Genomic DNA, 25,801 nt, shown 5'->3' with positions numbered 1-25,801 from the left:
ATACTACCTTTTTGTTCTGAAATAAGCAGTTGTATAGAGCTGTGAGGTTCTAGAATGAAGGACAAGTATTTGAAGTAAAAGATATCTTGCAGCCATATCAGGGATGGAAACAACCTTTGAAGCATCATGGCTCCTGTGTCTGGTCTCTGTTTGGCCCTTTCAGAATCTTGAACCCCAAACCAGCTCTGACATACTGTTTTCCTCTAGTGTCCTTTCCTTTTCACATAGAAATATATATTTGGGGCGGGGTGTGTGTGTGGAAATCTAAATACTACATTTCAAAAATCCTTGCTGAATTTACTCTGGATGCCTGCCTTGCATCTCTAAGTTTGCAGGAACATTTGACTGACTGAAGATATTCTTTGTCATTGAGGGCAGCGAGGACACCTTGTTTTCAAACTGGGGGCCAAAGAGTATTAGAGCTCTCTCTGGACTGCAGCTGTGGCAGGGGGCAACTCAAGTCACTTATTCAGGAAGTATTTCTGAATGGACATACCCTTCGAAATCAATGACAATAACCGCAGGTTGTTAATGATGGAGGTTTCTTTAGGTCGGGGTGGAGAACTTGTGACCTTCTAGTTATTGTTGGACTCCAACACCCATCAGCCCTTGTCAGCATGGGGAATCGTCAGGGCTGATGGGAGCTGTAGTCCAGCTTCCTCACCCCTGTTCTTGGTCATACTTGACCAACTTATCTAGATGGGAAGCAATTTCTAGAAGAGTAACTTGTTTCACATTATCCTTTAGGCGGAGTGCTGTTTCCTCCAGAACTTTTTGACGTAAATGGTGATGGTCTTCCTGACATCCTGCTCTCCTTCACAGCTCTGAAAAACGCCAGTGTGTTGGGTAAGCATTCCAGATGCCCATAAGTAACCCCAAATTCAATTGCACAAGATTTCTCTTTGTTTAACATTTGTATCAGGGGCCAGCAAATTTTTTCAGCAGGGGGCTGGTCCACTGTCCCTCAGACCTTGTGGGGGGCCCGACTATATTTTTTTTGGGGGGGGGGAATGAATGAATTCCTGTGCCCCACAAATAACCCAGAGATGCCTTTTAAATAAAAACACACATTCTACTCATGTAAAAACACGCTGATTCCTGGACTGTCCGCGGGCCAGATTTAGAAGGCTATTGGGCCACATCCGGCCCCCAGGCCTTAGTTTGCTTACCTATGATTTATACTATCATGCTGTACAATTCAGTTCTTCGCTTGACTCATGCTGCTTAGAAATTGAGATATCCCCCTGTGAGTTTAATAGATATGATTGCTCCATATGTGATACACTTCTTTTGATTTTCTAAAAATCAGTTGCTTTAAAAAGAGAAAGCAGTCCACATTCATTTCCCACTCATTTATGGAACTCAGCCTGCGAGGGCACTGTCAAGCAGAGATTTTGTTTGAGATTTATCACCTTTTTACAAGCTGTCCAAGTGTTCTGTGCTTTACCAGAGAAAGACACAAGCATTTAAGATAAGGCTCCATCCCTGATCCATTCTTAGTATGAACTGAACAGTTTATGTGAGGGTTGTGCTTGAGCACATGAGTAATCCTATCCTTCATGCCCCACTTGAGCACCCAGACTCATCACCTTTAGGGCAGCCTTCCCCAACTTGGCGCCTTCCAGATGTTTTGGACTACAACTCCCATCAATCCCAGGCAGCACGGCCATTTTGAACAACAATCTCCATCGGTCCTGGTACTGCCTAGTTGAGCACTAGAAGTTGAGCAGATAATGTTATTGGTTCCATGCTGTGGAACACTTTTCCAGCGGAGATTCAGCAGGCACCCTTCTTTTGACTTTCAGGTGTCCCCTGAAGACTGTTTAATGCCAACAGGCCTATGCAGTTCTTCAAAGTGCCCATTGAGTAGCCTGCCATTTAAATGGTTGCTTGGTCCTGCTTTTAAATATTTTTAATGTTGCTGTACACCACAGGAGGGCAGCATATAAATCCTTTCATAAGTGAATACATATTTATGTCTTGTGCTCTTGTGCTCTTGTGCTTGTGCCCTGCTTCCAGGTTTCCCACAGGCATCCTGTTGGCCACTGTGAGAACAGGATCCAGGCCTGATCCAGCAGACGCTTCTTAAGTTATAAAACAAATATAAATTAAACTGATCAACTGGATGGAAGCTGTGGAGTTGCCTTCCCCAGCTTAGTGCCATCTCACATGTTTGGGACTAAAACTCTCATCAGCCCCAGCCAGCACACTGGGAGTAACAGCTGATGGGAGTTGTAGTCTACAGGCCACCAGGTTGAAGAAGACTGCCCTAGACACTGTGAGTCTTTAGGAAACACAACCATTAAGTGGATTGGCAGGGCTGTAACCAGGACTTTAGTACACAGCAGAGAGTGTGCAAGGTAGATAGTTGTGCCTCCTTTTAAGATCTGGATGGCTAATGTGTTGCCCTCCATTGATGCTGGACTACAACTCCCATTATCCCTGATCATTGGCTCCTCTGGCTGGGGATGGTGGGACCTGAAGTACAGCATCCTCCAGAGAGTCTCAGGTCAGCCACCACCTCTGTAGAACTTCACATACTCTGTTCAGAAGAAGAAGAAAACCCAACCCCTGCCAGAGACTTTAAGCTGCATTTTATTTATGCAATTATTCAATATAATGAATATTTAAACATTCATAAACTGTACTTATTCATCTAAGGAAAACCGAGACAAGCAGCAGAGGGGAAAGAGCTGGAACAAATTTCATTTCGATTGATGTGGAGAAGAGGGTTTGAGGCGGGCCCTTTCCCTTGGGCCCCCGCTGCCTGCCTGAGGATGAATAAGCTTGTTTTCTTAATTATCCTATAATTGACACAGTAGTTACAAGCTGCGAAGAGAACGGCACCCAAACTTGCAACTAGTTGCACACGAGAAAACCTGGAAGTGCTCAGTCAGTGCTGGCCAACACACATTTCCTTGGAGCCTCTCTTGTACTGCAGCCCTTTCTTCCTGGGTGGTGCAATCCTGCACATGTTTGCTGAGCGGAAAGTCCCACAGAGAACTCAGGATGGGCCCTTATACATCGCCTCCCCAAAAGAAGAAATGCATGATAAAATAATGGCGACTAAGATTTGCATGATATTTCCGTAGACTAATGTTATATGCCTAGATGCCAATTTGAAAAGAATTGCTGTGATTTCAATAGAAATGCAATACATTACATCAGAGTGGGGAATCATAGATTCATAGAATTGTAGAGTTGGAAGGGACCCTGAGGATTCTCTAGTCTTACCCCTGCAATAGCAGGAATATGCAGCTGTTCCATACAGGGATCGAACCTGCAAGCTTGGCATTATCAGCACCATGCTCTAACCAACTGAGCTATCCAGGAAGACTCTGACCAGGTCATCTGTATGCTTGCTCAATCTGTGGTCCAGTGGCTAACTGTTGACAGGCAAGTTGATTGATTGAGTTTACTTATATGACGCTTTTCTACACTGAGCTGTACCCACAGCAGCTCTGAGCAAACATTCAAAACATCAAAATACAAAGGATTGAAGATAGAAATAAACAAAATGCAGAGCGTGTCAGTATATTCAGAAATGGCAAAAATCAACAATTAAACAAAAGGAGAATAAATTCAATATTACACAACCAAATCAATGTTTAAAAACATAAATACAAAGCAAAGGAGAGTTAACCAACAATAAAGTTTCTGATACTGGTCTTGCTGCACTTCAGCAAATTACACTTCAGAGGGGAGTGGTAGATGACATACAACTTCTAGGCCTCTGTTCCTCGGTCTTCTGAGGCGGGGGTCAGTTACATTTATTAGACATTCTAGTACTTTCTGTCTCTTTTCATTCAACAGTAAAATAAAGAACAGTCAAATGAAATACAATGAAGTGAGGCATAACACAAACATAAATGGATATAAGACACCCCTAGCAACTTGAGCTTGCTTAGTTACATGTAGCCACTTGCTAAAATGCAAAATGGATTTAGCTTCCTTAACAGATTCTTAAAACCAGTAGCATTAAAAAAATGGAACCATTGCTTCAGAAATAAAACCTGCAATTTAAAAACGTTAGGGAGCCATAAACCATCTGATATGTGGACACGCCCACCATAATTAAAATAAAAGTTTATCACAGACATATAATGTAAAATACCACTCATGTCACTCTGCAAATGTATGTTGGTGGTGCTGTGAAATAAATATTAATGATTAAGATAGCCAATAATTGATGTTAGCTCCTCTTTCATCTTATTTGTCTTTATCTTTAAACTGAACTTTGACCTTTCAAAGAGAGAACACATGGCCACCTTGCATGATCTAGTAATTGTGTTTAATATTGCAGCCTTAGGCTGCCGAAGTTTGCACACATATTTGAGAGTTAGTAGCTCAGTTCAACTTACTTCTGAGCAGACAGGTATAGGATTGCATTGTAAGTATCATAGGGACGCCCAGCTGAACTGATCAATAATGTGATGGGGATTTGAGATTATTCAATAGCTGTATCTGAAACTGCTGATTATTCAGTAGCTTTATCAGAAAGGTGGGAGCAAAGGTAAACGACAGGTCACAAAGAGATCTGACTGCCTTTTTTGTATCCCTCCCCCCCACCCCAGGTGTCTCCAAGCCATGGGTGACTGTGATGGCCCTATCAGGAATGAACGGAAGCACCTTGTGGTCCAGACACGTTAAAGAGGAGATTCGGAGTGTGCAGTGCAAGGGTGTAAACTCTGTGTCCCCATCAGAGCCTGTCTGTCTCATTACTGGGACTTCTAAATTCCTCAGCCTTCTGAGAGCCTCTTCAGGTGAGTCCAACAAGTGTGAGTGCATAATTAACAGAGAAATAGCTTGGTCACCAGAGCTAACAAAGCCATAAAATTGGACTGCAGTTGTTGGGCAACAAGTCCTTCAGTTCTTAACATTCATTTAGGCTGTAATGGGAGCAAGTCCCATTGAATTTAATGGGACTTACTTTTGAGTAGACATACCTAAGTTTGCACTTCTAGTGTAACATGGCAAGTGACTGATGTTATTTAAATACTAAGAGTCATTATGAGGAATAATTGGCAGCTGCTGGACTTTGTCACACTGCAACCCCTTAAACCAGGGATGAGGGACCTGTTCCAGATGTGCCAGATGTTGTTGGACCACAACTTCCAGCGTTCCTCAGCACCAGCCACGCTGGCTGGGGCTAATAGGGTTAAGGTCCAACACCACCTGGCAGGTCACAGGTTTTCCATCCCTGATCAAACTATGAACGTGCTTAGGGTTGCAATATATTTAATAGGTGAATTGGCCAGATCAACTTGTAAAGTTGATTAAAAGTATAAAGAGAAGCATTTACAGAATAAAAGCTAGGGTGGCCAGATGTGAAAGAGGAGAGAGCGTTTGCACCTTTGAGGGTTGTGTAGAAGAGGGAATTTTAGAAGCTATTAAAAATAAACATGCCTTGTCCTCATTTGCATCTGGCCATACAATAGCAAGCATCGTCTTAAAGGCAGTTTCCTCTTCTTTCCCATCAGCCTTGGAATCAACGACTTCTCTAAGATGATGCCTACTTGCTTTATCTGCAAGCTGAGAAAGTATATGCATGTGTCACATAACTATTGTTTTTATGCAAATTCATTCTGTAGATTAATTGACTAAAACCCATACAGTTAATTGCTTAGAATGGCTCTAATGAGGTTGCAGCCCTCAGAAAGTACATTATCTGAACGTTGAAGGATCCTTGTTCTGTAAAGCAAAGCAAACGTGGCGGGGAAGATCACATCGTGTTTGACTGAACTCAGAGGCAGGATATCTGTGATGGGCCTCTCCAAGAAACTCATGCCGGTGAAATACTCCTGATGGGAGATGCTTCCATTTCAAACTCACCAGTTTGAAATGGAAGCATCTCCTGTCACAAATATCTCTCGCCTTGCCTTGCCATGCAGTAACCTTGGCCGGTCTGGACCGAGAGACAGAAACTTCAACATGTTCTCTTTTCACTACGTAAGGAACACTGACAGCTGCCCTTACACCAGGGCAGCCTGTATCTCCATCTAGTCCCTCTGCTGTCTATGCCACCCTTCCTCTGCCTGGTACCTTCCAGATGTTTTGGGCGGCAACTCCCATCATCCCACTAACCATGATGGTTATGCTTAAGTCACCATGGTAGGAGGCAGTAATGCTTGTGAATATCAGTTGCTGGAAACTGCAGGAGCAGAGGGTGCCCTTGTGCTTGGGACCTGCTTGCCCATTTCCCACAGAAAACTGGTTGGCCACTGTAAGAACAGAATGCTGGACTAAATGGGCCACTGGCCTGATCCTGCAGGTTCTTCTTATGTTCTTCTCCTGGACTCTTGGCCATGGTGGCTAGGACTCATGGGGGGAGTTGTTGTTACATCCTGTATTTGATAGTCACTTTTCTCACAAAGGTAACACAAAGCAACTTGCAATAAAACCCAATAAAAACAACAATAAAAACCTAAAAGCAACAATTCAAATAAAATACAAAAAAAAAGGTTAAACAAAAAGGCAGGACTACAAGTCACACTCCAGCAAATGAGTACGCAATATCCTTTAAATTAAGGCAAGAACAACATATAATTGTTTGATTTTCTGGTATGTTGCAGACACATATTAATGCAAAAATCAAGCCGTTTACAGCACTTTGCTTCTATTTGGTGTCTAGCTGCAGCCTGAGCCTGATAAGCACCATCTGCTTTGGGCTGCAGTTCTTGACATCCAGTGACATTTGTGACATGGCAGTGACTTTGGAAGGATCTCTTCCAGCTTCTCCTTACCTCTGGCTTCTGCTAACACTGAAGTCTTCATTTGTCTGCCTGCAGGAGAACCCATCTGGACCCTTGACTCATCCCACCTGCCCAGTGGGACCTTGGCTGCTCCAGCTGTAATTGTACCAGATGTGGATGGAGACAGGGTCAGTGATCTAGTTGTTCTGGCCATCGGAGAAACACAGGTATGAGATATAATCCCATATATGCAGTGGTAAGGTAGGGAACTTGATCTGGCTCTCCAAGCAAGATTTTCCGCACAACCCTGCCAGGATGCCAGTTGCCCCCTCCCTGGTCATCAGGTCACTCACTTGATTTGGGGCAGTGGGCACTGTCTGTCTGCAAGGGAGTGCGGTTGTGGATGAGAGTGTCGGGTGGCCACAACTACTTTGGGTATGGGGCTCCTGGAGAGTAGACCAACAGTAAACGTGGCACTTAGGCCAAAAATGGTTAGCCATCCCAGAAAAAAAACAATATTCCATAAATGTGCTTCTTTCCCTGGAGCAAGAAAGCAGACTAAATGAAATGCATTGTTAAGAAGTGGGAGCTGCAACAAAATGTTGCAGTGTGGAGGGTTCCTCTTCACTGCTGTAGTCAAACAGCTGTGCTCTCCTCCGGGATAATCCATTCCATCCCATTCCTCCTTCCACCTAGTTTTCTGTCCCCTACATTCCATGGCCTCTGAGCACATTCAGTCCTCATTAGCCTGTTTCTGTGTCCTGCCCCCACTCCACTTAGAGGGGGTTTTTCCCTGTATTTTTTAAACTTCTGCAAATCATGGGGCTCCCCCAAGCCTCTGTTGTGTGTGCTGTATATCAGAAATATGGGGAATGATACCTATCATAGAATTGTAGAGTTGTAAGGAACCACGAAGGTCAACTAGCCCAACCAGGAATTGTTTGCCCAGCGTGGGACTCGAACTCAGGGCCCTGAGATTAAGTGTCTCATGCTCTACCAATTGAGCTATGACAAAGAGTTATACTTGTTAGTTTGATTGAACGTTGATTGTATTTGCATACTGCCTTTCTGCCAAGGCACCCAATGCAGTTTGCAGTTTTAAAATACAAAAACAAATAAGTGATATAAATGTAAAGTTGGCCCTCTGGATGGGGTGGGGGAAGGGACAGTCCAACTGGAGCAGGCCCCAATGTTGTCTTGCCTGCCTGCCTTGCTTTCTTTCCTCTCACAGAACAGATGGTGTCCCACCTCTCTCTCTCTCTCTCTCTCTCTCTCTCTCTCTCTCTCTCTGTGTGTGTGTGTGTGTGTGTGTGTTGGGAGAAGGGGCAGTCTGACTCTCCTGTATACACACTTCTCATACCCATACAAGGCCTTTGCACCCATTGTCTGAGATGTGCTCATCCTACTTTGCCTCTTATCCTATGCCTCCCCTCCACCCACCAGCAGTTTGGCTAATGAAAGCCTCTTCAGATCTTGACAGCTTTAACAAGAATTTGATGCAGGCCCCTGGCTTCACTTATGAATGGAAAACATTGTTGAATGCAGCACCACGTGACTGGTGCAGCTTTATGCACAGGGAATGGATGATAGATTGCATTGTGAGGAAAAGAAGCTCTGTATGCATGCAAATCCACCCTGACCACCCTGTGTCCACTTTCTGTCTCCCATGTAGCCCGACTTGTGCTTCATCCTGGTATCTGGTAAAACCGGAATCCCTGTGGGAGGCCCTGTAAAGTACAGCATCAATGGAAATGGAAAACTGATTGGCCCTCAGGCCCACATCAGCAGCCATGGAGCAGTCTACATCCTGTTTGGCTTTGGTAAGGTGCACTATCTTTGTAGTTGATAAATGCCCTGGAATTGGAAGAACTGCAATTTAAGGCCCTCCGGAAACCAGTAATCAAACACATGTGGAAGGCAATGAGCGCATGAAATGATGCTCCGTAACATTTGTTGCATTTTACATCTGTCTCATGGCCTGTTTTTTGTGTGCAGTGCACTGAGAGCTCAAAAGACAATATTTTATACCTGGGAAAACATTCTTCTTCAAATTGCCCATTCTGTGCTATTGTGCATAGAATATGGTTGCACTGTGAGCATGTCCATACTAATTGGATGTTTTTGTGTATGATGTAATTAGTGACATTCATCTCTGCAGCACTTTATGGCCTTGTTTAGTTTAGACTTTATTATTTATTTATTTTTCTGTTTCTTTGAAGGCTATACAAATTAACTACAGCAAGTCAGCAGTATTATTATTTTTTTATTCTCTTAAATGTTGGACAGTAGTAAGGCAGCTCTTTCTCTCCTTAACAACAATGTGCTCCCTTTCTGTCAACCTCTTGTTTTGTTTCCTTTTTCATTTTGATGCCTCTCTGTTATTGGACTGCATGCATAAAAAGTTTTTGTTTTGTTTATTTTTAAAGAGGGAGGGGAATGCAACACAGCCATCCCTTCATAAAAAGTCATATCCCACCCCCCAGAACATGTGAACACTATATTGTAATGAGAGTGTGGGAATAATCCGAGCGATCTCTCAAGGATCCCCAACTCTACCACTGCCACCATGCCTGTTTAAAAAGATGCAGCTAGAATGGGGCAAACCAGTTGCATGAGTGTTGCTGGGCAGGTTTGCTTTGTGTAGGGAAGATTGGTCTGAATGGCTGTCCATTGTATAGCTAACGAGAGGAGCAGATATTCCTTCTGGGAGGGGACAGGCCAGCTCTGTCTGCGTGAACTGAGACTGAGGTTTGGCGGGACAGACTGAGAGAGGCATAGAGAGTGAGAGCGATTCAAGGGGGCAGAATTACTTTCTTCAGGAATCATGTGGAGCTAGTGGACCCCCTAGAAATCTAGTGGGGCAGCAGGATCTGTTGGAATGGCTTAAGCTTAAGATATTTTCTTACACATTGAGCGTGAATTAGCTTTCATTCACACTTTTGCTCACTTCCCTGGAACCTTGTCACGAGGGGTGGTTAACCAAGTATTTTAAATAAATACTCAACCTATATTTGCAAACAAGTGCAGCCATTCCAAAATGCCACTAAGCCCCCAGTGATTTCATTCCAAAGGAAACAGACCTGGAGCACCTGCTCCACCCCTGGAGTTCTCACCATTTGGAGAATTGGGGACATGTATCAATATTACTACAAGGGGCATTGTGCAGAAACCAGAATGTGGTTGGATGATGCTTTGACTGTGGGTGTAGAAAAGGTGCGTGCATTCTGCTGAGCTTATGTTCAGGTTTTTCCCTTCCCTTTGTGCCTTGGAAGACCTGATGCAAAGGAACTCTGTGTCTGCCAGGGAGACAACACTGAATCCACTGAAAAAAGGTCAGCAGGATTCTCATCCAGTGGCTGGAATATGGCTCAGGCACACTTTGATGAAACATATGGAAAGGCCCTCATAGGAGTGTCCCTGCAGCAACCCTTGTACCTTGACCATTTCTGAATTCGCTTCCTACCTTTGTTGAGATGCATCAGAATTTTAGTCTTTGCTCCTTCCTGTCACCTAGGTAATGTCCAGGCAGTCGCCTTGCGTGATATCTTTGCTCAAGCCAGAAACCGAGACAGCTTCCCACCAGTTCTGCAGCGTGAGGAGCCAGAGTGGGAGAAGCGCCGGTCCATCAATTTGTCAGAACTTATTGACATCTACAGGTGAGCTATGATCTCCTTTCCACCGTGTAGAACATAGGCTTCCTGAATCTCAACTCAATAGCCTGTGAATTACTTTGCATATGGAGATGGCAGGCTCTTCCATTGGGTATACACAGCTGCCAGGAGTGCTTTTCATAGCTATAATAATGCCTTGCCTTAAGACAAAGGGGTTGAAGTTGATAACCTTTGGCATCTCTACACCTTTTTTTAGATAACTGTAATTGTTCAAAGTTAAGGAATATTTGGCTATCTCTGTAGTTCAGTACAGAATGTCTTGACAGCAGAATTCTGTATGCTGTTCCTTTGGTGTATTGGTGATACACACACACACACACACACACACACACACACACACACAAATGAATTCCTGGATGCCAAGAGCCAAACTTGGGGCAAGTACTCTTTGGTGAGAGAACCCCAGCAGAGTCACAAAATATTTAGCAAAGTAAAGTGTGTAAATATAGGCTGTTAGACTTTTTAAGATATGCCCTTCCAAGTGAGTTCCAAAATTTCCCTCTTTCCCCAGCATAGGAAAAGACCACACATTTGGTAATTTAAAAATGGTTTACTTACAAACTCTCCAAAGATCAGGCTCATGTGCTTTTCTATATGCTTATCCTATTCTTTTAACACTGTTCCCTTTCTTTGTTACGTTGCTTGAAATCTGATGAATTACAAAGGTGTGCTTCGTAAGCTGCCTTGTGTTCATCTGGTGAAAATAGGCAGGGTGGAAGTTTATAAAACAAAATGACTAAATAAATGATAGAATGCAGTAATATGGAAGCCCAATCACTTCACATTTGCTCTCTGCCTCCCCCAGTGGAGGTGTTGAGTTTCTGCAGGCAGTAAAGTCTCCAGATGGTAACTGCAGTGACCTCCTTGTGACTACGGAGCATGGTTTGACCTTGCTGCGGGGACAAGACTTGGAGCCACGCTGGGATCTGAAGCAGCAGCACATTGACAGGTTACTGAGATTTGCTTTTGTTTTTGCTTGGAAGGGCTCTGTCCGCAGCTTCTGCATTCTCGTATATACTCCTCCCATTCTCCAAAAGTCTGATGGAGGAGAACATCCTATATGCCATCCTCTCTCTCTCTCCAGATTGGTGATCCACAGCTGTGGAACACCCTTCCCCTGGCTATTTGCAAATGTCCACAACAGAGCATCTCAGAGCAGCTTAAAACTCATTAAGTTGGACAAGTGTTTGATCCCAATGTTTTTACGTTTGCACTTATGGTTGCAACCTGCTCTGAACGAACACTCTGAATTCCATATAAGTAATAAAAAGTAAGGAATGACACGGACACTGTGAAGACAAGGAACATGGGTTGGATCTTTGGTCCATTCTGGCCCTCTGCTTAAACTACTAGTCAGTCTTCTTGATAGCAACACCAAGATTATGGGAGTTCCTCCTTTGGGAAGCCCAGTTGACTCCAGTGAGAGGTAGGTGGGGAATTGCCCCAAATCGGGATCGTTACATGAGTGGTGCAAGACTCCTCTGCCTGATTCAGGCTATTCTCCCACTGCAATCCTGTTAGACACAGCCCACAATGTTCTGGAGGTCCTTCCTCAGAAGTCTGTTTGGGTGTTGCAGGAGAAGGAGGGGGACAAAGCTGCTTTCATCTCACACAATGTTGACTGCAACCTAGTTGGATCACTGTGGGCCATGAAGTCTAGACAGGACAGCAAGAGTCACAGTGCTAGCAGCATTTGAAGAGGTTTTCATTTTAGCTTTCACACAGCTTGGGACATTTCAGTGCACACAAAAGGTTCCATTGTGCCTGGTCTTTGGGTGAGTGTGCACATGTTCACTACTTGATGAAACTGCTGCCACAGACCAGACGCCACAGGCGATAGCTCTCATGCCACCTCAAGCACGATTTGTTTTCAACGGAGGCTGCTGTCATGTTTATGAATTAGCCAACTAAGCAGTTTGCTGCAGCCAGTGTAGTGCAGATATGAAGAGCACCAGACTACACTCCAAGAGTCCCGGGTTCAAATCCCCACTCAGCCATGACCCTCATTAGGTGACGTACTCACAACCTAACCTACTTCATAGCGTTGTTGTGAGGATAAGATGGTGAGGAATGGTAAAATAAAAATACAATTAATATTACAATCAGTGGTAAGCTTCTGCAGAGCTCACATGACTAGGAGAAATTTATATTGGTTTTCACGGGCCTATTGGCACATTTTTAAAGGTCTGGAGGATGTCAGGATAGTTAATGAAATGTGTGCATGCAAAGAATGAGGGTGATAAAACTGCATGCTTTCAGGGTGATGAACCAATTACATCAGCTCAGAGTTTTCTCTCATTGTGTATGGTTGGTGAGTAATTGGTTTTGGAAGCCTGCGCTCCATTGTCTGCCTTTTTCCTTCTCTTCTTCCTCTGCTGCATCAACAAATGGTCTTTTGCCCATGCCAGAATAGCACACTTGATGGATGAGCAACCTGATCTCTTTTGGCAAAGCCTGGGTGTGCAGGAATGCAGATGAGTTCCGGTGAAAGGAAGTGTTGCCTCTGAGGGTGTGGATGGGCTCGTTTTGGATGCTTTATTTGGCGCTCTCTCATTTCGACGATTGTTCTCTCCATTTTCTTGCAGCCAGCCTTCCCCAGGCTACTTCAGTGATGATCAAACCTTGGACTTCCTGCTTCAGGCTCAGATGGCAAACAACATCACAAAACAGGTACGTTCACTAGCACTCTAGAGAACAGCACAGTTCTGTGCATCTTTACATGGAAGAAATCCTAACTCTGTTTAGTGGGGCTTACCGCCTGGTACATTAATATAGGATAGCAACCTAAGGATGACACATCACAGTTTTGCTGTTAGTAACAGTATCAGGAGGTAACAGCTGCAAATAGTTTACAAGTAATGAGCAAGGGGAATCGACTGTTATGTGCATTATGGAAGGTGAGGGCCAAACTAGACTATGCATCTTTGCATTTAATGGGTACCTTTTTCTAAGTGCAAATAGCAGCCCCTGAAGGTCAGGGATTGAAAATCACTCCACTTGAAGCTGCTTGCTTGTGCTGGAAGGAAATTCCCCACTGGTACCAACGGGGGATCTTCTCCCAGTGCAAATAGCAACCTCACAGAAGGGATTTTCACCTGAACCGCAGTAGATGTCACATCTGATCCCAATAATCATCAGCCCCTGCCCCCACAAGTCCACACCACTGGTTGCTATTTGTGTTAAACAAAAACAAATCTATGCACATTCAACACAAATACACATTTAAAATTACATCCATTCTGAGCCTGAGTTCATAGATTGAAGTGGACCATTTTGGATTGCAGGTTAGAGGGACCACCTTTTTTGAATGCAGAAAGATTATATATTAAAATCCCTGCCGGATGCTCCTCATAAGCACAATGTGAGAGGGGTGGAAAGCTCTGCGATTTGGTCCTCCAGCAACAGCTAATCTGCTAATAGTGCCTCTGAATATGGAGGCTCAATTTTTAATCCTTGTGATTCCAGATCTTATTTTTCTTTTCTCCTTTCCCTGTCTCTTTCCATCTGTTGGACTCTTGGGTTCTTCCTTTTCAGCTGCTAGTGGTGGATGGTAAATCAGGAGAAAAGATCTGGAGCTCTGAGCTACCATGTCACATGAAGAAAACAGACGCCCTCTCGGTGATGACTTTGGACAAAAAATCTGTCTTTCTCTTCTGGGCTAATGAGAAGCAGTCTCTCTTAAAAAGCTTGGTAAGTGAGAGCCCAGCTCCCCAGGTTAGAGGAGGCATTGTGTAGGGGTTTCGTTTCCGACAAACAAAGGGGGATGTGGCTTTAGTCCATTGGCCCTGGAAGCCAGGTATATTTGTGGACAGGCACACAGCCAATGAGGAAAGGCGTTTTGCAGGTGCTCATTGGCATTTTCCTTTTCCTTTTTAACTTCACATATTTACAGGACTCAGCCCTGGTCTGAAAATAGGTTTTTGGGTGGCGCTTGACACAGGTTCAGCCTTGTGCAGTACGTGTGTGTGTTTTGATCCTCTTCAATTATCCTGGTGCTCAGACCTGTCATCGGGGAGAGGGCTGCTATTGAACTTACATGCATGGTTGATTTTTCAAATTCCTGCTACCTCTGTAAGATCCACAAAATTAGAACATTGTCGAACAGGACCTGTTTGTCAGGTCCCACACAGTCTTACTGGGGAAAGCTTTGGTACAGTGTGTTTATGCAAGAGAAGGACACATCACGAAGCAAATGAAACAGTGCTTCTGGGAGTGTTTACAAAGGCTTAGGTGAGACCTCCTTGTTGCCATTAGCCAAAAAGCTACATTGTGCTTAGAATCTACTACCTCCTTAGCTGCACAAATGCTTGGTCCATTCTGTCTGCAAAATCTACATTTGTGCTTGCTATTCATCCAGCAGCATCCATGTGGCTCTCCGATTGGATTTCTGCATTGTAGCCAAGCCTTCTGGTGTCATGTAAAAGCACTGCTTCTTTGGGTGTAAAGGTCATAGAGAGACTCCACTCTCCTTTAAGATGTCTCTGTACTGCATTTTGAGAGTATGCAAGAGTCTGTGCATAGCAGAAAGATGAGATCTTAGCCTGTGGAGAGAATCACTTATGGTGGTGCCTTCACTTACATTCTCTGATCTCCAGGATGTCTCTTCTTAACACTGGCTGAGTTTTACCTCCCAGTGGTCGCACCAGATAGCTGCAATGAGCATGGAAGACAAGACTAAACAATAGATGTGTGAGATAACTCTATGACAGGTACGTCCAAAAGATAGAGCATGATCTACTGGTAGATCACTGGACGTCCGTGGTAGATCACTGGTAGATCACTGTCTCCCCCCCTCCCAAGAAGCTCCACAAGTTTGGTTCCCTTTTTTTTGCCCTCATCTCTAAAAGCTCAACAACTTGGACCTGAACCCCCCAAAAAGGGGGTAGATCACTGCCAGTCTTTAATTCTGTGAGTAGATCGCAGTCTCTTGGGAGTCGGCCGCCCCTGCTCTATGAGATAAAGCAGAAACCTTTCCTGGCACCAGTTTTCATTTAGTTCCCACCTTGAAAATCCACTGAGTTCTACTTGGGTGAGATCAATATTGCCATCCATGTTAACTTCCATGAACCAGTGCTAACCAGCAGGTAAACTGGCACTCCTGAAAGCCTACACCAGACATGGCCTCAGACAAATTACTGCCTCCCAGCTTCAGCTCTCTAACTTTTAAGAGCGTATCTAAATCACAAACAGCTAATTCTTATGGTTTCCCCCAAAGAAACCTGGAAATTGTAGCGAATGAAAACAGTAACCTTATACTTCTCACAGGCATTGTAAGGCTAAGGGAGAAGATGAACATGGTTTGGTGCAACTTCCTAAGTGGTGGTGAACATGCCGTGGGCAAGTTAAGAGGAGTATGATTGCAATAATGACAAATGCAGTGGTTGAGAGGCCCCCGCGACAGAAAGCAAACAAACCCCAGAAATTTACGGAGGAAATGGATGATTCATGACCTTGTCGTTGTTGTTGTTGTAGGAGCCCAGCCCAAGAGTTCACCATCTTTATCTCCTTCATCCCAGTTTCCCTACAATCCTCTTGGACCTGAGCAACACAACAGGCACAGTGACTGCTTCATCCAGTAAGTATGCACAGGTGTAGGGAAAAATAAACACACACACACACACACACACACACACACACACACACACACAGGTCCAAGTAGATCAGGCATTCCCAACCTGTGGCCCTCCAGATGTTTTGGCGTACAACTCCCATGATCCCTAGCTAACAGGATCAGGGGTCAGGGATGATGGGAATTGTAGTCCTAAACACCTGGAGGGCCAAAGGTTGGGGATGCCTGAAGTAGAGACTTAATACCTTCCCAATTTATGGTGGGTAATGGTGGTTCTGCTGTCTTCATTTCTAGCTTGCTCATGGGGCTTAAGTTAAAAATTGTTCTGTGTATGCCTACAACTTGGCTGATAGCCTAATAATAATAATAATTTATTATTTCTACCCCACCCACCTGGGTGGCTCCAGCCACTCTGAGAAAAGTGGGTTGTGTAATTTCCCCCTGACATCTAAGGCAGGGTGAGAAACCTCAGGCACTAGGGCTGAATGCAGCCCTCCAGACCTCTCGGTCTGACCCTTGCAACTCTCCCTAGAACCATGCCCCTTTCCCAAGCCACACCTTCTCTCTCTTGGCCACACCCCTCACCAGCCCTGTGCCACACTCTCAGGGAGTGCTTTTGCCTAGATGGAATATGTCCTCTTGCTTGCCTAGGTGGAGGATGGTGGGGCGTGTGTGTGTGTAAACCTCTGGTTTTTGTGTGGCAGAAAACAGCCTGTTGTATAAAGATAAAAGTCCTATCCATTGCTCCCCTTTTGCCCCTGGTCCACCTGCCACTGACATGCGGCTGGTTTTCTAATTTTTATATTGCACTTGTAACTTGCCACTTGTAACCGTGTTCGCTAGAGCCAGAAATGCTGGTTGCGGCTGCAACCTTCATATCAGGTTCTGCAGAGACATTTGTATTCATTGCAGAGCTCCACACCGCAGAGCACTGTGATTGGATTTTTTTCCTATAAGTAGAAGCCAAGCCCCTGCACAGTTAGAAATAGCCAGTGGAAGTTAGCCTGGTCATCTGATCTGAATGCAGTTAATTGCTTAATTTGTGAGCACACCCCAGTGTTTCCTTTTCCCTTTGCATCTGCCAGTTGGAATCAATGATCTTCAAAAAGACGCATTTTATATCACCGTGACCACAAGCCCCACCTCTGAGCACCAGCCAGGGTTTCTGTCGGTCAGTAAACTCCGCCTGAGGTGGGCCCTGATGACGCAGAGCCGAGAGGTACCCCTGAAGGAGAGTGACCCCAAAATCAACCGCGGGGAATTGAGGCGATTTCTCTCCAGGATCAAATTCACTGATTTTGCTCACAAGGTGAGATGATTTGAAGAGGTCTTTGGTAAAGATGTGCACGTGAGAGGGAGGAGAACCGAAAGGGCTGCCCTTTTGCAAAGAAAGCGAATAGCAATGTCTGATGGGCCTGCTGCTTCTTTCTGAAATGAAATGATTCCCACAACTGATTCTTTTTTCCCTGGTTGCACAAATCACAGCTAGATTCAAGGCTATACATGAGGCTAATGCTAGTGACTGATGTCAAACCCCGAGGTAGGGAGATGCTGGGCACACTCTCCCCTTGCATGCCCCCCCCCCCATGCAGATTCTGAGTCAGTAAGCCTTTGTGTGCTCCCTCAAGCCTGACTCAGCTTGGTGCAAAGTGAGAGGAGGTCCTGCCCCCCCCCCCCCCGACACACTGTTGCTGTTCTAATTGATTTGACTGTGCCTCACTTAAAGCCTAAGGCCCTGCAGAAACCTGCAGGCAGCCTCGCTGCACCTGACTGACACCCATTTTCTCCCTCTCTCCCCAGTTCTAGCCATTTGCTTCCTCGGGCTTTCTGAGCAACGTGACAAAACCGTGGGCCTCGATATCAGCAGGCCAAGGTGGTTAGCCAGACTTTGTGATGCATTCAGTGCGTTAAGGAAGGAGCCTGAAAGACTAGCTGCTACTCACCCTTGTGAATGGCCACCTAATGCTGGGAGGCTGGACTGGCGGTGACCCTCTGGCATCCTGACTTGATGGAATACTGCTTGACCTGTTTGTTGCTGCTCCCTGCCTACATCTTTCCTTCTGGGTAGATTGAACATACAAATTTATGCAGAGACACTAGAGTGTGTGTTTGTGTATATATATGTGTGTGTGTATATATTTATATATTGTATTTTTAATTTATGAAGTGTTTCAGGAAGCTCCTACTTTATCTTAAATGCATAGCAACGTACTCTGCATAGTGTGGCCTTGGCTCATAACTTTCATTCTTTGGGTTCTTTCAGTTCTTCCTTCTCTTTTGTTTTAGGACTGGGCAAAGATGACCCATGGCTCTCAAAGATGGAGTTCAGCTCCCATCAGCTCCAGCCAGAGTGGTCAGGGATGTTAGGAGCTGTAGTCCAACAAGATCTGGAGGGTGTTGGGTTATGGTCATTGCTGTGTCCCGTTCAGTTCTTCCTCTCTCCACCCCACATCTCCCAAACCTGAGAGGCATTGTGCCCTTTAGTGCTGAACGATTGCATACACTTCTACCTTTTGGTCAGAGCCAGGCTGGGTTTGGTGCTGTTTGGTGCTGTTTAACTAAAAGTCTGTGTCCCATTGTCAAATCTCCCTTTTTCTGAACCATGCTGGGATCACCTGTTCGAGGGTCTACCGTAGTTTCGTATAACCAAAAGATAACAAAGCTTCCATTGCAGTACTCATGTAGATTTTCTGTAGCGGCACACAAGCAATGCCTGAAACATTCCATGGGCTTGCAATGTCCTATACTTACTGCAACCCTACTAAGTGTTGTCTCTTTTCAAGAAGGGTTCCAACATCTGCACAAAGATGTACAATTAGCATTGAGCTCTGCCTCTGGCAAAAACAGGCCAGCAGGTGTTGTGACCAAGTCACTAGGAATACCCAGTTATGTTTATGTTTAGAAGCTATTGTTGGCTAGAGTATACATAGAGCATCCTATGGGAGCATCTCTTACCTAGCAGAGGGATGTATGTAATATACATTCTCCACCCTATGGAACAGGAGTTTGTTTAGATAGGCTTATCTTTACTTTGTCAACTGGATTGTGTCCAAAACTCAATTTTCTCCTGAATGTGTTTAGTCTGCCCAGTATTCTGATTGCAGGAGAACCTCAGGCTGTGTTGTTATAGGCAGCTCTGTGATTCATCTTTGTATGTGGGAAAACCAACTATGTTCCTGGAGCAATGCACAAAAGCTCTGAAACAGCTTCTTCATTAACACTCCCTTCCCTGTGTTAAAGTTGTCTAAGATATTCCTCTTTTCTAGCTGGGAATAAAAAGCCTGTTCAGATTTCCTCTCTTTTTGCCTGTTGGCAAAAATGGTTCGTTTTACATGGCACAAGGCTCCTTCACTCTTTCAGCCATATCCCATAATTCAGTTATTTTCTTCAGCCGTGAAATTAATTAGACCAGGAGCAGTCTGCAATCTGATGTACTTGACTGTTGCTCTGCTGGCTGCTTTTGCACTGGGAGATGCAGCTGCAAATAGGAGGTAGCAAATCAGAGTGAGCAAGCTTTCACATCCTTGTTGTAAAGTTTCCCTTCCCTCCACTATATTTTCCTAATGATTAAACCACTGATGCTGGATCAGGACTAGCGCTGTGGTAGCAGTGAGGGAGAAGCCACTCTTGTTGGCTCCACACAAATTACAACCTGTACATAGCCATATTGCATCTCTTGTAAATGTCTCTTCTTCCTTAGCTTTCAACATGATACCAATCGGAGGCAGGGCCTCATTCCACCTTTCCCCTTTTAATCCCCGAGCTTTTGAAGAGTTTGTATAAGTAGAATAGGAGTCTGAGTCTATACTTTTCTAAATACTAGCACAGCGCATAGCACTTGTCTTCCCCCTGCCGTCTCCTAGGCGTGGCCCTTGCTTAGAAATAAAGGTAATCGCTCAAGGCATACAAATTGGTTCTAGAGTTTCCTCAGTAGGTAGAACTCCCATGTTCCTCAGCCCTAGCTGGCAAATGTTGCAACACCCCTACTTGAAATGGTACATGCCCTCCATTGCGTCCTTTAATGCATCCACTTGGTTTGTATTGCTTGGTGACACTGGGCCTTCCATAATGTGAATTTTCCCCCCTCCACGTCTTGTGTGCACTTTAAATAACAATCTTGTCTGTATATTATTTGAACTGTGAACCATGATGGGATAAATAAAGATCATGTACAGCACATTTCTGGTGTGTGACTTGCTTTTCCTAGCTTCTTTGAGCAAATTGAAGAGGACTCTGGGAACAGAGTGAATTTGATAGCTTCTGGCAAGAGTCCTGCTATGAACAGATGTACAGAATTTTCCTGGTGAATCCATCATGGTGAGCATGCACACTGCACTGTGACACCTACACAGACTTCTGCCCACACCTTGAGCAGAATGGTGCCTGCTGCTGATTGGCTAGTCTTTGTGACCCCTTCAGGGACTGGGCCTGGTTCTTATGGTACCCTTTCACACAAGTAAGGCATCGAGAGGGTGATAGAGAGGGAACCATCTTTGGAGGGAGATCGGGTGACTAAACATGAATGGAGGTGCACTGGTGTGGGAACATCTTCCCATTCTTCTCCCTCTGGAATGTCGTCTTTTTGCTCTTTTTAAGTTTTGCCTTTTTAACCTGCTTTTTATTTTGTTATCTGACGCTGGTGTTTTACATCTATGCCACTTTATTTATTGCATGCAAGTTATGTCCATAGTTTTTTTCAAGCTGTTTTCCATGGCCTTGGAATCTTCTGGTGAAGAGTAGTTAAGAAATATTTAAAATAAATACATTTGGAAACTCTCTTGATTTTAAAAATGGGGTTTATCGGGATGTTTTGGGTTGAACCCAACCAAAAGAATTATTAAGCTTTCTTTGTATCCCCCCACTCCCTCCTACCTGGATGCAAATATTACAAAAGTTATGATGGTTAGAAATTGTAAACAAGCAAAGAATCATTCATTGTGGAGGACCTGCTCATTCAGAAGTTCCAGGGTTTTTATTAAACAGAAATTTGATTTATTATGATCCAAATGCTGGCCAGCACTGCCGTGTTTCAACAGATCAAATTAGTCAGGGTGGACCTCGCTGAATCTAAGGCAGGGATGCCAATGCCTTCTTCATACACCTGCATTTGGCATCAAGGTTTACCACCCTGCAATATTTCCCTCCAGAAAAGTGATTTACAATCCCAAATAAGCAAGGAAATTCGATTGTGCTGTTTAATTAGCATACCGAGTCCTGTGCACATTGCAGTTTCCTTTGCATCAGGGTTAGATGCCGTCACTCTCTTCTGTGGTTCGACATCTCAAGGTAACACTTCCTGCTGTGCAGCAGTGTTGAGCTTCAGTGCCCTGCACCTCCTCAGGAACAAGCTGGATGTGATGGTACTCCTGTTGTTAGCTCTTGCGTGCCTGCTGTGTTAAATTTTTAAAGTGGCAAGGATACTTCGGGGACAAGGGTGGTCCAGATGGTAATCGTAGCATGGTGGGGTGGCTTTTGCTGCTGCCATCATCACACTCTAAATTCACATGCCTGCTATTTGCAGTGGGAGGAAGGCTTCCATTGGGAGCAACAAGAGCTATCCTCCCCGTTGCAAATAGCAAGCATTAAGCCCCCCTGATTTGGAGTGAGACTGTGACCAGAGCAAAGGCTTCAAGCACCTTCCCCTGCATGGACCCCATTTGATCCCCCTCCATGGCTATTCATGTATTTTAAAACCCAGTCCCAATGTAAAGGCCTGAGTAACATCCCATTTCCTATCTGGCTCATAGTGGCAGAGCACAGACAGACGGGCCCAGTCTCAGTCCCTGGCACCCCCAGATACATTTGGGAAATACCCTTATTTGAAACCCTGGAGAGCTGCTGCCAGCCAGTGTGTGCAGACAGTGCTGAGCAGGATGGAAAGAGGCAGGTTCCTATGGTCAGATGCATCCATGTCAGTGGCTGCCTAGCTCCCACCCACACTGAATTCCCCAGCAGAGCAAATGAAAAGAGAACCTTGAGGGGAAGAGGCTAAAGCTTGGTTTAGAGCTCTCTCTCTCTTTTGACTGTTGCACCGAGGCCTCTCTCTCTCCCCATCCTAACAGGGATCCTCCCCACCAGATTTCCCCAGGACCTCGTTCATCTCTAGGTCGGGCTCCCTCTGCAGCACCTTCTGCTGCAGCTCCGAGTAGAAGTCGACTCCTTCGGAGACGGAGTGGAGCAGCTTTTCTCGGTGCGGGTAGAAGCCGCCCAGTGGCTCTCGCTGTTGGTACTGAGGCGGGAAGAAGCACTGGTGGTGCTGGGACTGGTCTACCATGAGGCTCCCGTCGCAGGCTTTCTGGTGGTTGCGCTTGAACTCCAGCACGGTTTTGGTGTATGTGTTCAGGGTGGTGACGGCAGAGGCCATGCAGCAAGTAAAGGAGGCCCAGGCCATACTGAAAAAGAGAAACAGACAGGAGAAACAGGGGGAGAAGAAGGCTCTTATTTGTGTCTTTTCTTCTGATAGTTAACAATGGCAGATGGATAAAGTTACAGGATGTGCACCGCTTGGAAGCGAAGCAGTGTGAGCACCCCAGCAGGTTTGCAGGTGTAAGCGGGCTCACGTGTGACTTCCCCAACAGCATCATGAGCACAAATTACCATGAATGTGCAATAAAAAGGACATGGATGGGTCTATATTAAGTCAAACCAATAGTCCATCTGGCTCTGGTGGTGCTCCATCAGGACCCTGGGCAGACATCATGCCCAGCTTTCTACCCAAGATCATTTAGCTCATGACCTACAGCTCTGCAGATGCTATTGCACAACACCTTCTATAATTCTTGGGCATGCTGGACTTCCGGGGTGCCGCCATCGGTAATGGCGGACTCCCTCTGATCTGGAGGGACTAGCTCCATGGGAAACGGGTCTTTTCCGCTACGGCGAAGCGGGTACCCTTTCAAAAATCACAGACGGATGAAGCCCGTGATCATGGGACTCGGCGGGCACCTTTAGCGCCCCCCCAACCCGCAAAGGAACCCACTAACAGGCTCCGGAACGAAGAGGGGGAAGTGGCGCGGTGCTGAGAGTCAACTGCTTCTTCTGTGGAGTGAAGCCGCATAGCCATTGCCGGAGAGCGCTGCCTTTTTCCTGGACAATTTGGCTTTTAAAACAATCACCCATGAGTACTTAAATTTTGGGCAATTGGACTCTAAATAAGGATTTGCGAGTAGAAAGGAAAATTGGACTTAAAAGTTTATTTTAATTTGGCACTGAAACGGGAAGGTCTAAACAGGAAGTCAGCCTTCCGTTTCTTTGTAGATAGATTAAAACAAAGACATGGCAAACTAGAGTTCAGAAAATCGCTTGTAAAGGATTAACTTTCATCATTTAAAATTGTTGAACCCCCTTCGAAAGCAGGAGAAGAGGGGGGATTTTTTCCGGACTGTTTAAACCTGCAGAAGTGAGTGTAAAGCAAAGTAACTTTCCACCGTCTTGATCCTGGAGCGGGGTGTCAGGACTGACGTTTTTTGAAGCTCATTGACCAGAGACAAACGTTTTTGACAGATAGCTAAAAGAAGAGAAACATAGTGATTCCATTGTTCCCCTTCGCATTTTAAAGGAACAAATATTGACAAAATATCTGAAAAAGGAAACTTTGTTGTTAGATCTGTCTTTAAAAGAAAAGAACAAACAGAAGTTCTTCCCCTAGAGGGAGCCTGTGAAACTGTAACCAATTCTGAATCGGGGAGCTTGCAGCTGTTACAGATTACGATCGTGGGAATAGACTTCTGACCTTGCAGGACAATGCATTCAGAAGCTCTGTTGTGTGCTTTCTGTAAAACAAGTGCCCTACTGGAACAGCTACATGAGAAGACGGACTTGATGACTGATGCGATCAGAAATTTTGGACAGGCAGTGGGAAATTATATAGAGCCCACCCAGGAATCAGATCAGGAGTGTGCCCTGACAGAACAGATGAGGGAAGAGGATGTTGCTGAATCTTGGGCGCCAGAGATGGAGGGAGCTATGGCCCAGCAGGAACATGAATTCTTGGATTTGACAAATGAACTTGGAAAAAGCCAGACTTGGAAAGATAAAGTTTGGTTTGGTCTGGAAATGGGGGGTTGGATAGAGCCCCCTATGCAGGGATGTTTGGACTTTTCAAGTCTGGCAATGAGCTGTGAGATGTTTGGGGTTGTGGGGGCTCTTAATTTTGGAGGGACTTTGAAACATGTTCTTAAATACCACATGGAGCTTAGTCTGGACTATGGAAAAGGGGCTGATTTGTCGAGAAGGGTCAAAAGCATTGTCAAGCTGGAGTTCCCAAGAGTGAAAGGAGCAGGAGATAAAGGAAAATACAGCTATAAATATGAAGAGCCGCGGAAGGGACATGGAAGGGACTTAAGGGCCTCGGACATAAGATTACCAGGTTAATGTGCTAGATTGATGGGAAGGAATGGGCTGACAAAACCCGGGACCAAGAGGAAGAGACGCTGGATGAAGATTGGATTGTTTTTTATTTTTTTTATTAGGATTGTTTTATAAAATTGATGAATGTTAGAAAAATGTTGGAACGAAATTATTTGGCTTTAGCAAAAATGTTTAAAGAATTATGTAAGAATATTATGGTTATGAGAAATTGGTAAAAATAAGATTTAAGTTTTAAGCTTTAAGGTTTTTTTATAGTAAGATAAGATTAAAATAGATTAAGGTAATGTAATGACAGAATATTATGAAATATGGAAAGGATTTGCTGCGACAATTAATAACTAGGATACAAAAAAAGGGAGGAGGAGGAGGTCAAAGAAAGAAGGTAATGACAGTTAAGGATTTGAGAATATTGGATTTGTTTTTAAATGTTTGTGGTATATTTTTGTTTTTTGAGCGTGTTGTGCTATTTTTTTATTTTGATTTCTATTAATCTGTATTTGATGGTGGTTTGTTTTTTCTTTGTTTTTTCTCTCTCTTTTTCTTCTTTGTTTTCTTTTGTAATTCTAAAATTTTCAATAAATATCATTTTTTTAAAAAATAATAATTCTTGGGCATGCTGACGGTGGCTTCTTGGAGCTGGAATTCGAGAGCATGTGAAGGCCACAAATTCCCCATCCCTGACGTAAGCTGAAGTTGGTGGGGATCAAACCATGAGCTGTCTGCAAGTGCTCTACTGCGGAATTACGGTCCCTCTTCTCAAACTTGATCTGCCCTTCGATACACCAATCAAAGGACCACTTCGCTTGATGACAGCGCATATATTTTACAGAGTACTGCATACTGTACTTGCCTCACAGCTAGGACTAATTTTAATTCATGTGAATTACCCCTTAGTTGCGGGATGTGGCTGGCGCTGTGGTCTAAACCACTGAGCCTAGGGCTTGCGGATCAGAAGGTTGGTGGTTCGAATCCCCATGACGGGGTGAGCTCCCGTTGCTCGGTCCCAGCTCCTGCCAACCTAGCAGTTCGAAAGCACCCCAAAGTGCAAGTAGATAAATAGGTACCGTTCCGGAGGGAAGGTAAACGGTGTTTCTGTGCGCTGCTCTGGTTCACCAGAAGTGGCTTAGTCCTGCTGGCCACATGAACTGTACTCAGGCTCCCTAGGCCAGTAAAGTGAGATGAGTGCCGCAACCCCAGAGTCATCCGCAACTGGACCTAATGGTCAGGGGTTCCTTTACTTTTACCTTTACCCCTTAGTTACCCATGTTCAAGAAATTAATTCACAGCGTTTACAAAAACCCCAGCCCACCAAATCATTCTGGGGTGATTTAAATACCTCTGGAGAACCATCTCTTGCTTGCAAGGCCCAGTTCTGGTCTGTCCGCCTTTGCGATGCTTCTCTGTTTACTGACATTGTACTGACAACTTGTCCCTCGCCCCCTAGTTTGTTATTAAGGATGAAGATCACAGGGCTTCGCGTCAGATTTTGTCTACGGTTT

At 44.8% G+C, this 25,801-nt stretch overlaps 2 protein-coding genes across 9 annotated transcripts in view; one reads left to right on the top strand and one right to left on the bottom strand.

Moving 5' to 3' along the window:
* The window catches only part of FAM234B (family with sequence similarity 234 member B), a 28,566-nt gene extending 8,455 nt beyond the window's left edge, over positions 1-20,111 (top strand). Inside the window, exons 3-13 of the mRNA XM_080971243.1 lie at positions 748-846; positions 4,575-4,763; positions 6,789-6,919; positions 8,365-8,512; positions 10,207-10,348; positions 11,169-11,312; positions 12,949-13,033; positions 13,898-14,053; positions 15,836-15,938; positions 17,018-17,241; positions 17,733-20,111. Of these exons, the coding sequence (XP_080827369.1) occupies positions 748-846; positions 4,575-4,763; positions 6,789-6,919; positions 8,365-8,512; positions 10,207-10,348; positions 11,169-11,312; positions 12,949-13,033; positions 13,898-14,053; positions 15,836-15,938; positions 17,018-17,241; positions 17,733-17,738 (1,427 nt within the window). The 3' untranslated portion in view covers positions 17,739-20,111. The remainder of the gene's footprint in view (positions 1-747; positions 847-4,574; positions 4,764-6,788; positions 6,920-8,364; positions 8,513-10,206; positions 10,349-11,168; positions 11,313-12,948; positions 13,034-13,897; positions 14,054-15,835; positions 15,939-17,017; positions 17,242-17,732) is intronic.
* Positions 20,112-20,882: 771 nt separating this feature from the next.
* GSG1 (germ cell associated 1) overlaps positions 20,883-25,801 on the bottom strand; it is a 123,901-nt gene continuing 118,982 nt past the window's right edge. For all 8 annotated transcript variants that reach the window (XM_080971262.1, XM_080971259.1, XM_080971261.1 and 5 more), the window contains one exon: positions 20,883-22,324. In XM_080971262.1, the coding sequence (XP_080827388.1) occupies positions 21,988-22,324 (337 nt within the window). In that variant the 3' untranslated portion in view covers positions 20,883-21,987. The remainder of the gene's footprint in view (positions 22,325-25,801) is intronic.

This window comes from Podarcis pityusensis, assembly GCF_964106645.2.
Source record: "Podarcis pityusensis genome assembly, chromosome: 10".
Classification (NCBI taxonomy): Eukaryota; Metazoa; Chordata; class Lepidosauria; order Squamata; family Lacertidae; genus Podarcis; species Podarcis pityusensis.
Note: the sequence above shows the minus strand (reverse complement) of the source record. Positions and strands in the feature narration are given on the sequence as shown.